At 44.7% G+C, this 22,618-nt stretch overlaps 1 protein-coding gene across 5 annotated transcripts; it reads right to left on the minus strand.

Moving 5' to 3' along the window:
- Positions 1 to 4,110: 4,110 nt before the first annotated feature.
- ist1 (IST1 factor associated with ESCRT-III) lies at positions 4,111 to 17,347 on the minus strand. Of its 5 annotated transcripts, none has more exons than XM_061245749.1 (10): positions 17,197 to 17,347; positions 15,567 to 15,667; positions 14,911 to 15,091; positions 14,496 to 14,583; positions 10,457 to 10,540; positions 9,638 to 9,748; positions 8,738 to 8,905; positions 7,533 to 7,643; positions 7,195 to 7,237; positions 4,111 to 6,170 (listed from the first exon to the last, which is right to left on the minus strand). In XM_061245749.1, exons 2-10 carry the CDS (start codon positions 15,652 to 15,654, stop codon positions 6,004 to 6,006), a joined length of 1,041 nt encoding a protein of 346 aa, XP_061101733.1. In that variant the 5' UTR covers positions 15,655 to 15,667; positions 17,197 to 17,347; the 3' UTR covers positions 4,111 to 6,003. The 5 variants fall into 5 exon arrangements, with proteins under 5 accessions (XP_061101733.1, XP_061101731.1, XP_061101734.1 ...); XM_061245747.1 differs by having other exon boundaries at positions 17,096 to 17,243; XM_061245750.1 differs by lacking the exon at positions 17,197 to 17,347 and adding an exon at positions 17,096 to 17,136 and having other exon boundaries at positions 15,567 to 15,721.
- Positions 17,348 to 22,618: the final 5,271 nt, after the last annotated feature.

Raw genomic sequence — 22,618 nt, forward strand, 5'->3', positions numbered from 1 at the left:
CAATGGCTGGGAACATAATTTCACAGAAAAGTGTATAATATGAAATAGATGGGGCTATAGACGAAATTTGTACAATTTTCATTTGGTAACAAGTTTTTGAGTAATCATCTGAGCTGGTCGTGAAGTGGATAACAACGCACGCGTGGGCCACACTTGAAACGCAGCAACACATGCTGGCAAACAGGTTTTCTAGAAATGAGTGTACAATCTTATATTCTCTGAAATTACATCACAATTATATCCGACGGTATTCATTAAAATAAGAAAAACGACAAAATTCCGAGTTCCGAAATAATTTTATTTACCAAATTTATATTTTGAGAAATGCGAACCGAAAGTCAACCAATTGTTGCCAGCTTCACGGAGCTCCATATTTGCCTTTTATAATACACTCTAATCAATGTAATACTTGTTCTTACCTTTAAAAATAAATCACAGGTAAGAAACGAATGCGCTAGCTGTTATTGTCAGACCTAAGTCCCATCTGTGGCATTGGTGGCGAACTAAATTGAACGTTCAGTTCACTTATAATCGTTCATAAGTAACTGTTTGCTGCAAATATAGTTCGCGGTCTAGAACGCACATCAGTCGTGATCGTTACACCAGCATTTGAACGTTCACTTAAGAATTCTAATCACATTTATTTTCTTATTTCTTCGGTCTAATCACACATTTCTGATCTTACGCACGAAACGCTTAGATTGGTTCATGGTTGAACTGTTGCTGAGTGTATCTATGCGCCTGGGAGAGGGAAAGAATGAAATGGGCTCGCTGTAGTTATCAAAACAGAATTCTGTTTTACCCCCAAATAATACATGTATTGTCGTTTCTTTGTTCCCACAAACCCACACTCGCAACTGGATTATTACAACCAGTCAACGTGAACTCAGTTTGAACTTCCACAAAGAGCGGGTAAAAATGTGTGCCTGGTCAGTGATGATCAGGTCCTTGATCCATTGTTGTTCCATGATGACCATATCCCAAGGGAGCCTGTCTATGACGAAGATGTTTCCATATAAGCACCAAGAAAAACAAAGGAAAATAATATGCAAAATTACTGCAGTAAAGCATCTTTCATTACAGTACATGGCAATTGCACTCGTTCTACACAAATGCCTGAATCTGATGCAGCCAGAAGCTCTTTGACTATGAAAACTTTCCACAGTCATTTGATTCAATTCAAGTTTACGTGCATAGCACTTTCTACCGAAAACTGCCACAAAGGTGCTTTTCAGAGCCAGAGAATGGCAATCACCAGGCCTAACCCCCACAAATAGCCAAATAGCAAGCACATGAAGTAAAGAATCAAATTCCCCACTGGGGCGAAAAACACTCCAACCGGCCGACATTCAAATACCTTGTCAGTGTAGGCAATTCATTACATTACATGTCATTCGGCTGACGCTCGTATCCAGAGCGACTTACAGTTGATTGGACTGAGCAGGGTACAATGCAGGGTTTAGGGCCTTGCTCAAGGGCCCAAGGGCTGTGCGGATCTTATTATGGCTACACTGGGGATCAAATCACCGACCTTGTGGGTCCCAGTCATGTAACTTAACCACTACGCTACAGGCCGCCCTGTGAATTCATGCGTGTTTCTGAAAGAATGGACCGGGATGGCCTTTTACCAAACATAGACTGTAATATCTGTGCCACTAATGAGGTGACCGGGGCTTCTCCTGAGGCGTAACGAAAGAAGCGCATTTTGGGAAATGCGGGTCCGAAAATAGAGAGGTGCGGACTCAGGCCTCGTCTCACCGTGTCTGTGGCACCGGCTGACCAGTGCGCCCACAGCTACCTGTCCTTCGTCATCATCCTCCTCATCAGGAACAGCCTGGGGGCGGAGGTTTGGGTCGGCCCTACCTCCTGGGTTTTGTAACTTTGCCGGAAGCTGGAGCCGAAGGTTGCGAGCGCCGGGATAGCTTAATCATCACACGCACGGAACAGCGCGGTTTAATTTATTTACTCACATCCCCGCGAGCTCTCTCCTCTGTGACCGGTGACCGCGGCGAACACACTCGGAAAATAAAGTATCAGAACTCAGAACTACAACTTGTTATTGTTGTGTTGTTTTGTATTAGCTATTGTATTGTTGTACTCGGGGTATTCTAGCTGGAAACCGCGGTATGCTAGTTCGTAAGTTAATGTATTCTTCAAGGGTTCCGATTGTATCTGTATGGTCACGCTAGGACGCAGAACTATACTGTCCTCTAGGGTCCTCTTCACACTTGTTCCTGTGTTCAATCTGCACTTCATTGTACGTCGCTCTGGATAAGAGCGTCTGCTAAATGCCTTGTAGTGTAATGTAATGTAACCTCAAGACAAGGTACAAATGCGTATGACTGGGATGGAACCCCATCGATACATAACATAATATAACATAATGGTGAGAACAGGCCATTCAGACCAGCAATGCTCACCTTTTCTGACCACTGAATTGTACCAACTGCTTAGTTTGCCGAAAAGCTAAAGAATCTCGCACTGCATCAAGCCTGGCCTTAAAAACACCCCAGTGTTTCTGCCCCACTACATGTCCTGGTAAGCTATTCCACACAGTGACCACTCTCTGTATGGAAAAAAATACTTCCTAATAGCTAATTCATCCTTTGCCAATTTCCATTTATGCCCTCTCGTTCTGCTAACCGAACTCGTAGAATCACCTGTAGTTCACTTTGTTAATCCCTTTAATCAATTGAAAAGCCTCAATCAAATCCCCCCAAGTCTCCTTTTACTAAGCTTAAAGATATTAAGCATCTTAAGTCTATCCTCACGACTGTTATCTTTTATACATGGAATCAATCTGGTTGCTCTTCTCTGAACCTTTTCCAGTGCCTCTATATCTTTTTTATAGTACGGGCCCCCTCATAACTGCACACGGTACTCTTAAGTGTGGTCAAATTCTTGAGCCCTGCTAACATCAAAACACTTGGTAGCTTCCTCAAAGAATGCCAAAAAGGTTTGTCAGGCATGACCGACCCTTATGAAAACCATGTTGGCCATCCCAACATAAAATTGTGCCCCTAACCAAGTCCCTGGTTATTGCCGTGGATGTGCACTGCAAAAATAAAAATAAAAAGTCTGTCTTAACAAGTATTTTGGTCTTGCACTGCAAAAGATGGCTGTCTTAACAAGCGTTTTTAGCCTTGTAATAAGACTTAAGAGTTTTCTCAAACTTTTTACGCCGTCATTGAATTCCTGTTGGATGGTATCTTTTAGGGTAGGCACCCACGCTTGTCTCGGAAGCTGCCCGCAGCTCCGAGCTTGCTCCATGAAGTCGATTCGCCAGCGTGGGTGATAATATTGACCCTGTAAACCTCACGAAATAGGCATTCTGGCAGGCTTACAGAGAAATGTAATTTGTGAAAACTGGAGAAATGTTTTTTAAATGGCCTAGTGGTTATCCACCAGATTCTAACCATGTTCTTAGCCCCTGAATTCTATACTGAGATAAATAAATACTCTATTATTTATTTTAATGATTTCATACCACTATAATGTTTGTTATCGTGTTTTAATAATCCTGTTCTGTTGCACTGTCGCTTGGTTACCAGAGCTACTGAAGACAAAAAGTGTCTTCGGGTTTTCTGGCTGCAACTGATCCAACATCAGCAGACACACACTACACACACACAGGCGCGCACGCACACACCCGTGCATACACACACACACACACGCACACACACACACACACACACACAGAAACACAGGACCTTACTCACGCACCAGTGTCAGCGAGTATGGCTGTCTGGCTCAAGTGGCAGAAGTGGAAATTAGCATCTAGCTTGGCACAATTCCTTGCCATTGTGCAATTCATTTGCACTCTGTGCAGAGCTGGTTAAACAGCGAATTACTGCCCCAAATCCATGGCAGCTCACCTACGTGTTACTGAACACAGAGCGAAATGGTCTAATTGCCAAAGTCAATACGAAGCACTTTGTTGGACATTTAAAACGCTGCTGGTGACAGACTGGGAGGAGTAGGGGGGAAGGGGATACCACACACATTTTGGTTCCTCCAGGTGGAGCAGTATAATTCCAGGCACGTGCTTCTTTTACATCAAGAGGGACGGATCATCACATCACGTAAAAATAAAATACACCGCATCAGAACTTCAAAATATTTCCTTTATTGCAATAATATTCTTTCCTTTCAGGCAGAATGCAATTACATTCTATACGTTTTCCTTGACTATACATATGGGCTGCAGTGTAATTTTGTCATTACCAAACAAAAAAAACCTCCAGAACACACAAGAAAAGATGGATACAATTTTAAGAACCGATTAAAATATGAAAATATTTCTTCTGCGACCGGGACAGTGCCTAGATTCATAACTGGAGCAGACAGTAGATATTTGTATCTTTAGGAAGCTGTACAGCGGACATTCCATAAGTGAACCTTTCTGTTGTGCACTTGTTGAAAGAAAGTGACAAATGCAAACCATTTTATCACCATTACAAATCCGCTACCAAAAATATTTCATTTACCATCAAACACTTCAAAAAGGTTAGGTGAACAAACTGAGGCTAGCCCGAAGGTATTACTAACAAATGTAAAATATAAAGAAAATAGACAACTTTCATACATTGGGAACATTCTCAAGTCCTTTAACAAAATTACCAATTAGGGGTGAATACTTAAGGCAAACTCAAAGGTGGTATCGTGTACGCATATAAAAGGAGGTTCCAACGGCATTTTTTTTTCTTTCTGTGCCAATACATCGTAGTGTTCATTAAAAATAAAATTAAAAAAGTTAACTATTAAATATTCAAACTACAAAGAAGACCGCGCGGAGCAACAGGGGATATAAGATACTGAAAAGAGAAAAAGATTTGCATCATCGTAGAGCACATTCCCCGACTTCAAACACGCATTATTTGGCATATTTAGTTACACTCTCCTGCTGTTTGCTCTTCAAACAAGTTATCACTCCATCAGCCTTCACCATCTAATCCAGAAGTGCCCCAGCCCATAATCAGCAGTACGGCCATCTAGTTCAGAATCCCATTCAAGCACAGGCGGAGTTATGAGGTGTCGATTCTGGTCGAGACCTGGCCCACAGGTTTGGGCGTCTCGAATGATAAGAGGACGTGCTTCCTAGTACATGACCATTGAAGGTGAGCAAAGAAAAAACATTAAAAGTACAACAAAAAGTTTTATTTTCCCCAGTTTATTAATAAGTCATTTAAATATGAGTATTTCCAAAATGTTGAGCCCTTTCCTGTGACAGCACTCCATAAGGAAATATAACGACAAACTATAATGACCCCCGTCTATATCAAACGAGGTAGAAGGAAAGAGATTTTTTTTTAGGTTAGGATAAGGATAAGCGAGTGTAAATAGTGACCCCTTGTGGACAAACATGGACACTGCGAGAGATCCTGAGATGGCAGGCCTCCCTAAGCTGGACTGTAGAGCGCGCACACGCGTTTATTACGCGCGTCTGCTCCTCCAGAGTCCTGTCAGTTAGATTGTCCTCCGCAATCCTGGTTACTGCATACTGCAGAGTCCAGAGGTGGGAGGCCATGCCTGCTTTAGACCGGTTTATGTTACACAGCACCGCTCAGTGCAATAGACACCAGCGCACAGGCCTATATAAAACCAAAGTGCTGCTATTAAAAAATAAGATTCAGGCTGCATGCTAGCATAAAAGGAGCTATCGAAAAGGATTGGGCATTGATGATTTTAAAAAAACTTAGTGTATATAAATAAAAAAAATCCTTCACTTTCAAGAGCTTAAGGACAGTGAAGTAATTTGCTTTGAGTTCAAGATAATTCAACGATCTTACAAAATGTGTTCAAAACCTCCCCCCCAATAGACAGGAGTGTGTTCACACCATTGTGTGTTCGCGCAAGGCAAGGTAATATTATGGTCTGTACGGAGAGCACAGTGACAAAAAGCTTTCCAGAAATTCATACACAAAATCCACCAGGGCTTTTAACCCCAAACCCTTCCCGGTGACCGTGGCGACGGAAGCAGAAGAGGAATAGTGCGCCGGAGGACTAAGTCTTCTTCTTCAGCTCCTCGAAGCGCCTCGACAGGTCGTCGAAGTCGATGTCCTCGGAGGGGGCGGAGTGTCCGCCGAAGGAGGAAGCAGGAAGTGTGTCTGGGACAGAGGGAAGTTCTGGAAGCCCAACGGTATCGTTGGCCTGGAACGGGGCTCCAGGACCTGCAGAGAGAGACCAGACCGTTAAACAGTCAAATCTGTGTTTTACAGCACAGCTACAGCACTACACAAGCACAACTACATCACTACACAATCACAACTACAGCACAACTACATCACTACACAATCACAGCTACAGCACAACTACACAAGCACAACTACAGCACTACACAAGCACAACTACAGCACAACTTCAGCTCTACACAAGCACAACTACATCACTACACAATCACAGCTACAACACAACTACAGCACAGCTACAGCACTACACAATCACAACTACATCACAACTTCAGCACAAGTACAGCACTACAGTCACAACTTCAGCACAAGTACATCACAACTACATCACAACTACAGCACTACACAAGCAAAACTACAGCACAACTACATCACTACACAATCACAGCTACAGCACAACTACAGCACACATACATCACAACTACAGCACTACACAATCACAGCTACAACACAACTACAGCACAACTACAGCACTACACAATCACAGCTACAGCACAACTACAGCACAACTACAGCACACATACATCACAACTACAGCACACATACATCACAACTACAGCACTACACAATCACAGCTACAGCACAACTTCAGCACAAGTACATCACAACTACAGCACAACTACAGCACAGCAACTACCCAGCTCAGCCAAATAGTCCCCCCAGCTCAGCCAAATGAGTGAATTTCAATTGGATGAAAATAAACTGTGAAACGCAAATTTAGTCTCCCGCCTTTTCACCCTCAACAAAAAGTGACAGATTCAAGCGGACGCTTGAAAATCCAACTACAGCGATGAAATGAAAGTAAACCTTAACAAAATATAAATAAACAAGAACAAAAAGGCAAAAAAATCCAGCAAATACTGAGAGCAAGGTTCTACCCCGTCAGGAGAGTTGAAACGTTTTCCTTTACTTCGAGCATGTTTTAGGTCTGCGTCATCTCCTCACAAAGTGACTTTCTCCAGCCACTCTACACACAGAGCACAAGAAACGAGAGGACAGAACTCACCAAAAACCTGTGGAACAGAGGGGTTGACAGGCAGGTCATCAATCTGAAAAGAAACAGAGCTTTGTGTTCAGGGCTCAGCGTCTCCTGATACTTACAACAATCAAACAATACACTTTGAACTTAAATAAGTCATAGTTACGCACAGAGTCTAATCAGGAGTGAACACTGACACTGCCTTCACTCTAGGAAGCAGCAACGACTGGTCTGTATTCTGCCTGTCTGTCTGTTAGTCACTGGTGTAATTGTGATATAAAGAGCTGAAACAAACTGTCCTTCCCTGGGGGGTGAGCAGAGGTCCGCCTGCCTGTCTGGAGGGCGAAGGGGCTGTGTTCACTTACAGACTCGTAGGTGGGGGGGCAACTGGGCAGCTGGGGCGGCCCCCCTATCCCCGGAGGCTGGAAGTTGGAGAAGCCGCCATCGTACGAGCCTACAGGACCACCGAAGGGCTCCTGAGCCGGAACAGAGTTACAGTCAGTGTGTGTGTGTGTGTGTGTGTGTGTGTGTGTGTGTGTGTGTGTGTGTGAGCGAGTGAGTGTGAGAGTTTGTGTGTGAGTGAGTCTGTGAGTGAGAGAGTGAGTGTGTGTGTGTGTGTGTGTGTGTGTGTGTGTGAGCGAGTGAGTGAGTGAGAGTTTGTGTGTGAGTGAGTCTGTGAGTGAGAGAGAGAGAGAGAGAGAGAGAGTGTGTGTGTGTGTGTGTGTGTGTGTCTGTGTGTGTGTGTGTGTGTCTGTGTGAGCGAGTGAGTCTGTGAGTGTGAGAGAGAGTGTGTGTGTGTGTGTGTGGGTGTGTGTGTGTGTGTGTGTGTGAGAGAGTGTGTGTGTGTGTGTGTGTGTGTGTCAGCGAGCATATGTGTGAGTGTGACTGCTCCTTTGGGAGTGGTGTACAGTGTAAATGGCTGGCATTTATATAGCACCTTTATCGAAAGCGCTGTACAATTAATGCTTCTCATTGGCTGCCATGCAAGGCACCAACCAGCTCGTCAATTGGGGGTTAGGTGTCTTGCTCAGGGACACTTCGACACACCCATGGTGGGATTGAACCGACAACCCTCCGACTGCCAGACGACCGTTTTTACCCCGGAACCAATGTCGCCCCCGTGTAGTTCTTAGAAGGGGAATTCTTACTGCTCCTTTAGGAGCGTGAGGTATGGTGTAATTCTCGAGGGGGATTCTTACTGCTCCTTTGGGAGCGTGAGGTACGGTGTAATTCTCAGGAGGCAGATTCTTACTGCTCCTTTGGGAGCGTGAGGTACAGTGTAGTTCTTAGGAGGGGAACTCTTACTGCTCCTTTGGGAGTGTGAGGTACGGTGTAGTTCTTAGGAGGGGAACTCTTACTGCTCCTTTGGGAGCGTGAGGTACAGTGTAGTTCTTAGGAGGGGAACTCTTACTGCTCCTTTGGGAGTGTGAGGTAAGGTGTAGTTCTTAGGAGGGGAATTCTTACTGCTCCTTTGGGAGCGTGAGGTACGGTGTAGTTCTCAGGAGGGGGATTCTTACTGCTCCTTTGGGAGCGTGAGGTACAGTGTAGTTCTTAGGAGGGGAACTCTTACTGCTCCTTTGGAAGGTTGGAAGTTGAAGCCAATGGGCATGGGCATGGGCATGCCGTGGGGGGGGGCAGTAAAGCCCCCGCCTCCGCCCCCCCCTCCTCCACCCCGCGGCTTCTTGGTGTCGTTGTCCACGTCGATGAGGTCCGCCTCCTCGCCCACGCAGGCCTCCGGCTGAGCACAACAGAGAAAAAAAAAACATGTCATACTGCGCCCTGCGATTAGCTTTTTAGCATCTAGCTGATGCTCAAATTAAAAGAAACAAGAGCTCCACGGTCTCCGATCAAATCTGGAACGTTCCAGTGCAGTTTTTACCAAAATAATACTAAATTAAAAAAATTCTAAAGTTTGTATGAAGTTGTACCCTAAGAAGGGTGGTTTGGCCATCCGTACCATATCAGAACAAGTTAACGTCTGTTACAAAGGAGGTCTGTAAATGTGCTAATAAACCAAACCAAACCTTGGGTTGTATCTCCTCACAGATCAAACCATTCAGAAGCTGCTCAACAATGCTCGGATTCACAAATCAGAAATCAGCTCTAAGTCGGTTATTCAATTCAATTCAAGACAGTCATGAAGACGAAACAGGAGAAGGGCATATACCAGGCCTGAACCCCCAAATAGCAAGTACTAGAGGTTAAAATCTCCCCAATGGGAAAAAAAAAAAACCCATCACAGACTGGTGAGAAAGAAATCTCAGGAGAAACCTGGTTATAGAGGGGGGGGAGCCCATTCCCCACTGTCCGGCAAGGTGTGAAGTCAGGGTCGGACGGATAAAACATGAATGCAATAAGAACTATTACAGCAATTCAAAGTTCAAAATCTATTTCTGAAGTAGCCCAGGGTTTCTCCCAACAGCCACTGGGAATAGCCGGGAGGTGCGACAAACGAAATGGCTCTGCTCACCCGGACCATGGCGTCCGGCTCGTACGGGACGTTGTAGTTCTTGGCGATCTCGATGAGGTAGCGCTCAACCAGGATCTTTGGAGGGGCTTCCACACCCAGCTTCAGCATCAGCTTCAGGACAACAGAGAGAAGGTTACACACGCGCACACACACTCACGCGCACACGCACATGACAGGACAACGGAGAGAAGGTTACACACACGCGCACACACTCACGCGCACACGCACATGACAGGACAACGGAGAGAAGGTTACACACACGCGCACACACTCATGCACTCACGACAGGACAACGGAGAGAAGGTTACACACACGCGCACACACTCACGCACATGACAGGACAACAGAGAGAAGGTTACACACGCGACAGGGACAGAATCACGCTCACTCACAGGTTCACTAAGACACAGACAGAATGGTAAATGGTAAATGGTTGGAATTTATATAGCGCCTTTATCCAAAGCGCTGTACAATTGATGCTTCTCATTCACCCATTCATACACGCGCTCACACACCGACGGCGATTGACTGCCATGCAAGGCGCCGACCAGCTCGTCAGGAGCATTCGGGGGTTAGGTGTCTTGCTCAGGGACACTTCGACACAGCCTGGGCGGGGGATCGAACTGGCAACCCTCCGACTGCCAGACGACTACTCTTACTGCCTGAGCCATGTCGCCCAAGACAGACACGGACAGGAACAGGGACAGGGACAGGGATAGAACCACATGCAAATGTGCGTGCTGACAGACAGAGTGACAGAGAGACACCCTGCTGCCGACTTCAACAAGATATGCAGAATAGGATTTTCTGCGTGCCTACCCTGTCATTGACAGTTCCGATCTGGTTTGTCCGACACAGCTTGCCGTACTCCTTGCTGTACTTTGCACACAACTGATCTGACACCTAGACAAGGAAGAGACAAGCACCTCATTGTAGAAAACTCATACAACACTGCCTCCATTTTAAAGGTCATCCAGGGTTTCATTTACATTTACATTTACATTTTAGTCATTTGGCAGACGCTTTTAATCCAAAGCGACTTACAAGTGCATAGGTTCTACCATAAATCAGAGCATCACATCCAGAAACGAGCAAAATACACAGGAAATGCTGTTTGAATAGCATCGACCTTCTTTTCAAAGAAGGAGACAAAGTCATCAGGTGTGAGTGATCAGGGGGGTGGGGGGGGAGGGGGGGCCAGAAGAGAGGAGAAAGTTGAAAACAGTTTGCGGGGATTAGAGGCGGCCGCGTTAATTTTCGAGTGAAAGAAGGAAGATTTAGCTAGAAAGACAGAGGAATGGAAAGATGATAAGAGGGCATGGAAGGAAGCCATATCACTGGGGGGGTTTCAATTGTCTTTAAGGCATAGCCCAATGACTTAAGGACATCTATGCTTTTTCAGCTGACAGTTTTCATCCAAAGCGACTTAGCAGGAGACAAAGCAAAGTGATTAGACTAAGCAGGAGACAATCCCCCCAGGAGCAATGTGGTGTTAAGGGCCTTGCACAAGTGCCCAACAGCTGTGCAGATCCTATCGTGCAGATCCTATCGCGCCAACCACATTTTGACATTTATCAAAGATGCAAAGGACCTTGTATCTACAGTAAATTAACTGAAACTTTGTATAAAGTTTGTCAAAACATTTTTAAATTGAGATTCTCAAATTGTGTGCTTTGGAAAACTGACATCACTGAATACACAACGCTCTCCATTTCGCCATTGTTTTCCGCATGGAGAGAAGACAGAGAGCCAACACTAACCCAAAATAAATAATAAATATTCCCCGTCACGGGTGAAAATAATAAACTAACACAATAAACGCCGCAACGCCACCTTGGTCCTGCTGAAGTGTGTCGTATCAGAGCATCTGCACTCTGCTGATACTCACAATCTTCAGCTGGCACTCACAATTTTAAACTCGTACCTACTCCTGCTGAAACATCTCCTATCAGAGCACCTCTGTCCTGCTGGTACTCACAATCTTCAGCTGGCACTCACAATCTTAAACTCGTACCTACTCCTGCTGAAACATCTCCTATCAGAGCATCTCTGTCCTGCTGGTACTCACAATCTTCAGCTGGCACTCACAATCTTAAACTCGTACCTACTCCTGCTGAAACATCTCCTATCAGAGCATCTCTGTCCTGCTGGTACTCACAATCTTCAGCTGACACTCACAATCTTAAACTCGTACCTACTCCTGCTGAAACATCTCCTATCAGAGCATCTCTGTCCTGCTGGTACTCACAATCTTCAGCTGACACTCACAATCTTAAACTCGTACCTACTCCTGCTGAAACATCTCCTATCGGAGCATCTCTGTCCTGCTGGTACTCACAATCTTCAGCTGACACTCACAATCTTAAACTCGTACCTACTCCTGCTGAAACATCTCCTATCGGAGCATCTCTGTCCTGCTGGTACTCACAATCTTCAGCTGACACTCACAATCTTAAACTCGTACCTACTCCTGCTGAAACATCTCCTATCGGAGCATCTCTGTCCTGCTGGTACTCACAATCTTCAGCTGGCACTCACAATCTTAAACTCGTACCTACTCCTGCTGAAACATCTCCTATCGGAGCATCTCTGTCCTGCTGGTACTCACAATCTTCAGCTGACACTCACAATCTTAAACTCGTACCTACTCCTGCTGAAACATCTCCTATCAGAGCATCTCTGTCCTGCTGGTACTCACAATCTTCAGCTGACACTCACAATCTTAAACTCGTACCTACTCCTGCTGAAACATCTCCTATCGGAGCATCTCTGTCCTGCTGGTACTCACAATCTTCAGCTGGCACTCACAATCTTAAACTCGTACCTACTCCTGCTGAAACATCTCCTATCGGAGCATCTCTGTCCTGCTGGTACTCACAATCTTCAGCTGACACTCACAATCTTAAACTCGTACCTACTCCTGCTGAAACATCTCCTATCAGAGCATCTCTGTCCTGCTGGTACTCACAATCTTCAGCTGACACTCACAATCTTAAACTCGTACCTACTCCTGCTGAAACATCTCCTATCGGAGCATCTCTGTCCTGCTGGTACTCACAATCTTCAGCTGACACTCACAATCTTAAACTCGTACCTACTCCTGCTGAAACATCTCCTATCGGAGCATCTCTGTCCTGCTGGTACTCACAATCTTCAGCTGACACTCACAATCTTAAACTCGTACCTACTCCTGCTGAAACATCTCCTATCGGAGCATCTCTGTCCTGCTGGTACTCACAATCTTCAGCTGGCACTCACAATCTTAAACTCGTACCTACTCCTGCTGAAACATCTCCTATCGGAGCATCTCTGTCCTGCTGGTACTCACAATCTTCAGCTGACACTCACAATCTTAAACTCGTACCTACTCCTGCTGAAACATCTCCTATCAGAGCATCTCTGTCCTGCTGGTACTCACAATCTTCAGCTGACACTCACAATCTTAAACTCGTACCTACTCCTGCTGAAACATCTCCTATCAGAGCATCTCTGTCCTGCTGGTACTCACAATCTTCAGCTGGCACTCACAATCTTAAACTCGTACCTACTCCTGCTGAAACATCTCCTATCAGAGCATCTCTGTCCTGCTGGTACTCACAATCTTCAGCTGGCACTCACAATCTTAAACTCTTACCTACTCCTGCTGAAACATCTCCTATCGGAGCATCTCTGTCCTGCTGGTACTCACAATCTTCAGCTGGCACTCACAATCTTAAACTCGTACCTACTCCTGCTGAAACATCTCCTATCGGAGCATCTCTGTCCTGCTGGTACTCACAATCTTCAGCTGGCACTCACAATCTTAAACTCGTACCTACTCCTGCTGAAACATCTCCTATCGGAGCATCTCTGTCCTGCTGGTACTCACAATCTTCAGCTGGCACTCACAATCTTAAACTCGTACCTACTCCTGCTGAAACATCTCCTATCGGAGCATCTCTGTCCTGCTGGTACTCACAATCTTCAGCTGACACTCACAATCTTAAACTCGTACCTACTCCTGCTGAAACATCTCCTATCAGAGCATCTCTGTCCTGCTGGTACTCACAATCTTCAGCTGACACTCACAATCTTAAACTCGTACCTACTCCTGCTGAAACATCTCCTATCGGAGCATCTCTGTCCTGCTGGTACTCACAATCTTCAGCTGACACTCACAATCTTAAACTCGTACCTACTCCTGCTGAAACATCTCCTATCGGAGCATCTCTGTCCTGCTGGTACTCACAATCTTCAGCTGACACTCACAATCTTAAACTCGTACCTACTCCTGCTGAAACATCTCCTATCGGAGCATCTCTGTCCTGCTGGTACTCACAATCTTCAGCTGGCACTCACAATCTTAAACTCGTACCTACTCCTGCTGAAACATCTCCTATCGGAGCATCTCTGTCCTGCTGGTACTCACAATCTTCAGCTGACACTCACAATCTTAAACTCGTACCTACTCCTGCTGAAACATCTCCTATCAGAGCATCTCTGTCCTGCTGGTACTCACAATCTTCAGCTGACACTCACAATCTTAAACTCGTACCTACTCCTGCTGAAACATCTCCTATCAGAGCATCTCTGTCCTGCTGGTACTCACAATCTTCAGCTGGCACTCACAATCTTAAACTCGTACCTACTCCTGCTGAAACATCTCCTATCAGAGCATCTCTGTCCTGCTGGTACTCACAATCTTCAGCTGGCACTCACAATCTTAAACTCTTAACTACTCCTGCTGAAACATCTCCTATCGGAGCATCTCTGTCCTGCTGGTACTCACAATCTTCAGCTGGCACTCACAATCTTAAACTCGTACCTACTCCTGCTGAAACATCTCCTATCGGAGCATCTCTGTCCTGCTGGTACTCACAATCTTCAGCTCGGACACCTCTGCCTGCAGCCGCGGGGCAGCCCAGATCAGCGTAGACACCGCCTCCTGTAGACCAGGGTCCAGCTCCCTGCCAACAAAGCAAAGGCCTCGCTCAGCGTTCAGTGACGGTGATCAACTTTCTTTACGAATATTCTCATATCACACCTCACTTCTTGCCAATATTTACCATGTGATGTTCCTGGCTTTGGATAACTGATGCTTTATATGAACTGGACCTTATCTGACCCGTATTCTGTAGTGACCTTCGGAATGCACTTACTGTACATCACTTTGGATGAAGTCACACTCTAAATCCATTCTTTTCTTTTTGTGATCAAATGTTTTTTTGTATTTTTTAATTATTATTCAACAAGATGCTTGAACAGAACATTCAACACCCCCCCCCCAAGCTCACTTCATGGACTGGATGAGGCCAAAGCGGGCGAGCAGCAGGTCACAGTACAGCTCCAGGATCTCCATGGCCTCCACCAGGTAGTCCTCCCTGATGATGTGCTCCACCCGGATCCGTGCCCGCTCATCCTTCCCCGACGACAGGTAATCCGCGATCTCCTTACGGGCCTTCTGCGCCAGTTCAGCTGTGGGCACGAGTGGGGGGGGGTAGGCAACACACCAGAACAGAGAATCTATTAACAACAACAACAACAACATTCATTTCCTGTCTCTGGCTCCAGAACAACCTGCACCTGCACTAATTTGAATATATTGTATGAGGCGAGTATAACTTTGTTGGACTTATAATTACATTACATTACATTATTGGCATTTGGCAGACGCTCTTATCCAGAGCGATGTACAGTTGATTAGACTAAGCAGGAGACAATCCTCCCCTGGAGCAATGCAGGGTTGAGGGCCTTGCTCAAGGGCCCAACGGCTGTGCGGATCTTATTGTGGCTACACCGGGATTAGAACCACCGACCTTGCGTGTCCCAGACATTTACCTTAACCACTATAGGTTATTTGTGCTTTATACACACAATATATTTAGCTATTTTTGTTCATTTTTACACCTCGTTAGTGTGCGCAAAGACTAGCGGGAACGTGGAAACTCACTCTTCTTCTTCTCCAGGAGCTTGAGTCGGTTGATGACCAGCCTGAGATTGACTCGAAGTCTCTCTCCTTTGAATCCAACACCAAACATGGTGGACACTCCTCTGAAGAGCGCGGGAGACAGTTAAAGATTCGTTAGAGGTTCTTCCATTCTGCCGCTGCGGGAAAACAGCTAGATCTGATCTACATTCAAGGATCACTCTAACAACTCAATCGTTAACTCAAAAATTGAAAAAAGTAAAGGATATTAAGCCGGCTGTTCGTGGCACACCAAGACAGAAGATTTAAATATCATCACGGTGAAATGTTCAAGATATGTTGACAGTCTGGGGAGATGTAAAACCGCCTAAAATTGATAATATCCGGCAACTAACAGCCGATTACGTAAAAGGAGCAATACAAAAGAGAGAGAAAAAAAAACACAAGAATAGATAGTGTGCATGCTGGTGCTTTTTTGTGGGAAAACCGGTTTCACAAGTTTGACAGATCTATGTTGGCTAATCGAGATAGTCTACAACTTTAAGGTCGTCAGCTAATCACCAGATTCAGACCTCATGAAACACAATGAGTCAGCCGTATCATGTGGTCAGAAGGGTGACATCGCGATGAGGCGTAGTTACAGTAGTCAGACGATATTCTAATCAAGTGTAAAAACAACAATTACACGATGTACTACACTAACTCACATTTACCAGTTCACACGCATGGCACAGTGTTAACTGACGTTACTATCTATTTGCATTAACTGTTATATTGCTAATCATACCTGATAATTATTTAACTCAAGGTGGTTCATATGTGACCAAGCTTTCTGTCGACCTGAATAATTTTGACTCGGCCATCGCTAGCAATCTTACCTAAAGCCAAGCGACTTCCTGTGTTTGAGGTGTTCAATCAACCGGTGTAGTTTCTAGTTAGCTAGCTACTACTCAACGTTATTCAAGAAAGGCTCGCAAAGCTATTATTTCGTTAGCTAATATGCAAAAACGTCTGGTCAAATGTGGCTAGGATAGTTGGCGAAGTTACAGAAATTACCATCACGTTCTGTAACTATAGCCGCTATATCGTTAGCAAGATAAAATTACTCTACGAAATTTGAATGGTTTTGGTTGTTTGTTAGCTAGCTTCTTTTTGTTTAGCTAGCTGCTAGCTACTACTGATAGTACTAGTATCATCACATCAGTCTGCTCTTGTGGGCATGTGAAGCTGTCGCCCGCTAGTCAAATGTCGAAAACTGATTAGTCGTAAACTGAAAATATCAGTTTTAGAAAGAACAAAAACTGCTAACCAGCTAGTAAATTAACAAGTGATTTGTCATAGACCGCGTTCTCATACCAGGAAGTAAGTTAATCCTCTTGTTAGCAGGCGAGCTAGCACAACCTAACCAACAAAGAATCAAGATTCACATACATAGCTTCAGATATTCAAACTAACTTATTTTTCGTGTAAACCTAAAAGACACAGTTCAATGAGTATCCCGAGTTAGTTGTTGAATGGAGCCGTCACCGATAGTCATAAAAAACTAACCATACCTTTCACGGTTGCTTTCCTGAAATAGCTCTTTGGTTGACTGAATAGTATTTACTTTTCCCCTTCCGCATAATACGCCTTACGTATGACGCAAGATACTTACGCACAGGTTGCGCCAAAGATAATCTAAGTCAAGATATATAAGTCTGCCCCTTTTATTTTCTCATTCTTTCATTAATTAGCGTAGTGTGTTGTAACCGTTCCAAAGCGTTTGACGGCATTAGAAAACAAGAATTGTTTCAGGAATTGGGATTTCTAAGTAACGTGGCAGCTCTGAATATATATCTCCACCAATATCTGCAAAGAATGTCCACAGAAGAATGCTGACAATGAGAGGTTGCTATGGTTACGAGTAGCGTTTGTGGGGACAGTAAACAATGTCAACGATTTATTTTATAAATCGTATTGTTCATAAGCCTCTTTGCCAGCCAATGTGAAATAGTTTGGCTAATAAAATGTATTTATTTGTGGCTTTCAAATTGTTAAATTACACACATAGCCTACAAATACTGTAATTAGGCTACACATAATCACAAAATCCATCATAGCCTCTACGCTGTCTCTCACACTGACGCTTTCATGTCAGTGAAGGACAGCGATCTCTGTGATATCACAGTGTCTGAATGCAAAAAAGTGACCTAATCCATCCGAGGAGGCATTTGTCCGATCCAGATTACATATTGGGCCGGCGTTTCAACCTGCGAACAGAATGTGTCATGGAGAGGCAGTGGAGTGAGGAAGATGAGTTTGTGGCGGAGCTGAAGGAGAAGCTGGCGGTGACGGACAGCGGAAGAACCGTTCTTGGACGAGAACGGAAGGTGTCGGCGTCGAATGGGGTCGTGGAGGTGGAGCAGGTAATGGGAACAGCTTGTCTGCTGCAGAAACATTATGAAAACGAGTAAAGTTAGTCCTTTTCATGGCTAAACAAAGAAATTGTATGAATGGTATTATTATTATTATTATTATTATTATTATTATTATTATTATTAGTAGTAGTAGTAGTAGTAGTAGTAGTAGCAGTATATACTTTATTTAAACTCGATAACATCATAGGTCAAGACATTAAAATGAAAATATTAAAATGACAGACCTCTTTTTGTGACGGTCGAGTGGCCATATTGCCATCTTTGTACCAAACCAGCTCGGTGACATCATTCAGTAGAGCTGAGTTTGGGCTTTTCGCATAGTTATATCCCATTTGTTATATGAGACAGAATGAAGTCGGACCCTTCAAGTTTAGAGCGGGGGGGCGCCCCAGACACTGAAGGCATAATCAGACCGCACACATAAAGTAAATGTGTTCACTTGGAAGTTCACAAACATAAGCAAGATAGTACTATAACAGCTTATAATATACACTCAGTGAGGACTTCATTAGCTAGACCTGTACACCAGCTTGTTAATGCACATATTTGGCAGCAGCTAAAGCATTTTTCTTTTAGACCAAATGTCAGAATGGGAAAGAAATGTGATCTAAGTGACTTTGACTGTGGAATGAGTCTTCAGACTGGTCGAAGCTGACAGGAAGGTGACAATAACGCAAATAACCACACATTACAACATTGTGCAACAGCCGTGTGCAGAAGAGCATCTCTGAACACACGATGCGTGTGCGTGTTTTAATTAGAAGAAGTGTAAAGCACCTATTAAAGTGCTCACAGAGAGTGCATTGGCACTCAAAAGGTCGACCAAGTAACTGCATGTTATGAGGTGACAAAGTAGCATCAGTCAGTTTCACTGCTGACTGAGGGGCTATTTGGTATAATTGGTTAATCACACACCTGACTATATGCCTACAAAACCCCTGACTTTGTGCAAGTGTGCCAAGAAGAATTGATGCTGTTTTGAAGTGAAAGGGTGGTCACACCAAATATTTATTTGATTCAGATTTTTCTTCTGTTCACTGACTTTGTTAATTTATTTAAAAAAAAACTATTTACATTTATATTTTTGAAAGCATTCTTATTTTACAGCATTTTTTCACACCTGCCTAAAACTTTTGCACAGTACTGTATATCTGCTAACTGGTTTGCTACTGGCAGCGGTGAGCTCTTCAGCATTGTGTGTGAGTGTGTGTGCACACTTGTGTGCACGTGTGTGTATGCATGCGTGTGTGTACGTATCTATGTGTGCTGTGCTGTACACATTTCTAAATTACGTGAACTTGTCTTTTCCCATTCCAGCATCGCTCACTCTTAAGTAATTCAACCAATTGGACAAAATGATGAGGCCGATTATTGTGGCACCGTAGTTAATGTCTGTCTCTCTCTGTCTCTGTCTCGCTTTCCCTCTCTCTCCCTTCCTCTATCGCTCTCTCTATCTCTTCCTCCTCTCTCTCCCTCCCTCTCACTATCTCTTCCCCCTCTCTTTCCCTCCCTCTACCCCTCTCTGTCTCTCCCCCTCTCTCTACCCCCTCTCTCCCTCTCTATATCTCTTCCTCCTCTCTTTCCCTCCCTCTCCCTCTCTCTCTCCCTCTACCCTCTCTCACTCTCTCTCTCCCCTCTACCCCCTCTCACTCTTTCTCTCTTTCTCTGTCTCTCTCTCTGTCTCTCTCCCTCCCTCCCTTCATTTCTCTCTCTCTCAGAGTCCAGATAAGGAGGCTGTAGGGTGGCAGAGGCAACGGGAGGAGGAGCAGAAACAGGGGGAGGAGAGGGAGAGAGATGAGAGGAGCCTGAAGGCCTCCTTGAGGGCGCTGCAGGGGAAGGAGGAGGAGTGGAGGCAGAGGGAGAGCCGGGAGCAGGAGGCGCGAAAGGCCCAGATCAAGAGGAAGATCGAGGAGGAGAGGAGAAAGAGGAGAGAAATACTGAAGGCCGCCAAGGAGGCAGTGAAGGCAAAGGAGCGAGAGTGGAAGTGGAGGGAGGTGCAGGAGAGGCAGACGGAGGCGCAGGAGAACCACGGGAGAAAGGAGGAGACGCACACTCAGGCTAAGCACGAGAGGAGGAAGGGCGAGCAGTTCCTGAAGGAGGTCAAGGCGGCGATGAGGAGGGAGGAGAAGATGAGGAAGGACTGGGAGAGGGAGGGCAAGAAGAGAGAGGGGGAGGAGGAGGAGGAGGAGGTGGGGAGGAAAAAAAGGGCAGGGAGGAGAGGCGGCAAAGAGCAGCAGAGGAGGAAGAGGAAGGAGCTCTCGAAGGGCATAATGGGCGCTTTGAGACGGGAGATGAAGAGGCTGAAAAGGGCGAAGGGAGAGGCGGAGGGAGAGGTGGAGGGAGAGGAGGAGGGGGCGAATACGGCTGAGATTAACGAGGAGGAGAAAGACGGGGAGAACGATCAAATAAATTCGGAAGGGGGGAGTCGTGGGAGGGGAGGAACCACGAGAAAGAATCGGGGATGATGAAGAGCAGGATGCCAAAAAGAGAGGGAAGAGAAGAGGACTATGCAAAAGGAGAAATGATGGAGGGGTGATGAAAAGATGCCTGTCGTGTGCTTGCATGCTGGCTCAAGCCAACTCTTCAAATATAAATGTAGCAATATAAAAGATTGTTTCAAATAATGTTTTCACTGTGACTGGTTGTAGAAACCCACTGAGTGAACACTTTATTAGGTATTTATTAGACTTGTTTTTTTTTTTACTTATCGGTCTTCTGCTGCTGTAGCCTATTCACTTAGAGGCTTGACGCGTTGTGTATTCAGAGATGCTCATCTGCATAGCAGAAACCGCTGAACCTCTTGACCACGTCTGCATGCTTTTATGCATTTAGTTGCTGCCACATGATTGGCTGATTAGATATAGCATTCATTTACCACATCTGTCTTTCTTTCAGTTGCTACACTGCCTAGTGCACTGACATTTCTAAAATTTATATTTGGTTTAAAGGTACAATACGTAATTTCAGACTTCTAACGGAGCAACAACAAACACCTCCAAACCACAACACTGTTTATCCCTCCCCTTTCTTTGTAAACGTGCTGACGTTGAAACACCATTGGCTGTGGCAATTAGAACCAATTTTCAACCAATGAGCTTGAATTACTGTACAGTTTTGGTACAGAGTGTCGACCGTCAACTGTATATTCTGAAACCTGAATTGAAGGACTATAAACACAGGCAGAGGCTGAGTCAACATGTCAGTGAGCCTTTTTCAATGATAGGAAGGGATTCACAATGGTCTTGGAACAATGTTTTAACACAAAAACCTTACCTATTGTCCCTTTAAGAATGACCAAAAACAAAAAAACAGCTCACAAACTGGATCTACCCAGGCCAGAAAGAGAAGTGGAAGGCCCAGAGGAGTACATCAGAGACAGATGTCTCAGCTGCCCACTTCATTGAACAGTACCCACTGGACATCAGGTTCGTCGACAAACAGTGAAGACACCACACCGGGAAGCAGGCCGTTTCCTCATCGGAAAGTAAAAAGCACTTAGCAGAGGATGGTTTCGATCCATCGACCTCTGGGTTATGGGCCCAGCACGCTTCCGCTGCGCCACTCTGCTGCACAGTGGCTGAAGGAGGATGTGATGGGCTTGACTCTGCGCTGGTAGCCTGGGGGGGGGGGGGGGGGTACTGGATTACAATAATGAGATCAATGACTCCCAGAGGACTAGAACTTGAGCTGCAGACTTGCCTCGAAATAGACAGCGTAGTGGTGAAGGTACCTGACTGGCACGCAGGAGGGCGGCGGGTTGATCCCGGTATGTCTCCTGCTTGGTGTAATCAACTGTATGTCACTCTGAATGAGAGCGTCTGCCAAATGCCAATAATGTTGTGTCATATATATATATAAAAACACTCACCTAGCACTTTATTAGGAACATTTTTACTTTATTACACCTACTTATTCATGCGATTATCTAATCAGCCAATTGTGTGGTAGTAGTGCAATGCATACAGTCATGTAGATATGGGTCAGGAGCTTCAGTTAATGTTCACATCAGCCATTTGATCTGAGTGACTTTGACCATGGAATGATTGTTGGTGCCAATATATACTTGATGCATTGAGATCACCTTTTGTGTCACATAATGCTTGTAGTGTATAATTAATATGGTAATTATATTAGGAATCTATTATTTAAAAAATCACAATGCATTTTTGCACAAGATGGTAAATGTGCTTTGCATGTGTGTGTGACCGCCTTGTAATAATGAGCTACTTATAATACATACACAGTATATACTAATATGTATACTTGATGCATTGAGATCAGTGTATTTTGTGTATGAAACCCCTTTACCTTAATAAATGATGAATTATTTCAGTATGTCACAAACTTATTGTTCAATGATCTAGTCAGTAGTGAGTCTTTCGTACCTGTAAATTGGCAGAAAGAGGAGCGATACTCGGAGCAGTTTTATGTTGTGTGCAATACTGCCCTCTGCCGACCATTCAGACAAAATAATTATTTTTCCTTTACCGTCAGAACAGTTCAAGAACAGTTTCACCCAAAAATGAAAATGCAAATTTAGTCTCTTTCGTCGAAATTTCTCCACAAGCCATATTCGCTAGTATTCTATTAAATTTGTCTTTGTACAGCGCCTTTCACAGAAGACTGTGACAAAGACACTTTACAGAGTAACAGAAGGGA

This window comes from Conger conger, chromosome 6 (assembly GCF_963514075.1).
Source record: "Conger conger chromosome 6, fConCon1.1, whole genome shotgun sequence".
Lineage (NCBI taxonomy): Eukaryota > Metazoa > Chordata > Actinopteri > Anguilliformes > Congridae > Conger > Conger conger.

Bases quoted from the DNA above. Each gene is read 5' to 3' on its own strand.
- ist1 (XM_061245749.1), bottom strand. From the start codon at position 15,654: ATGTTTGGTGTTGGATTCAAAGGAGAGAGACTTCGAGTCAATCTCAGG. The intron at 8,906-9,637 runs GTGAGCAGAGCC...TGTTGTGCTCAG, and splicing joins AGCCGGACGCCATGGTCCGG to CCGGAGGCCTGCGTGGGCGA. The intron at 7,644-8,737 runs GTAAGAGTTCCC...GTTCCGGCTCAG, and splicing joins TCCAACCTTCCAAAGGAGCA to GAGCCCTTCGGTGGTCCTGT.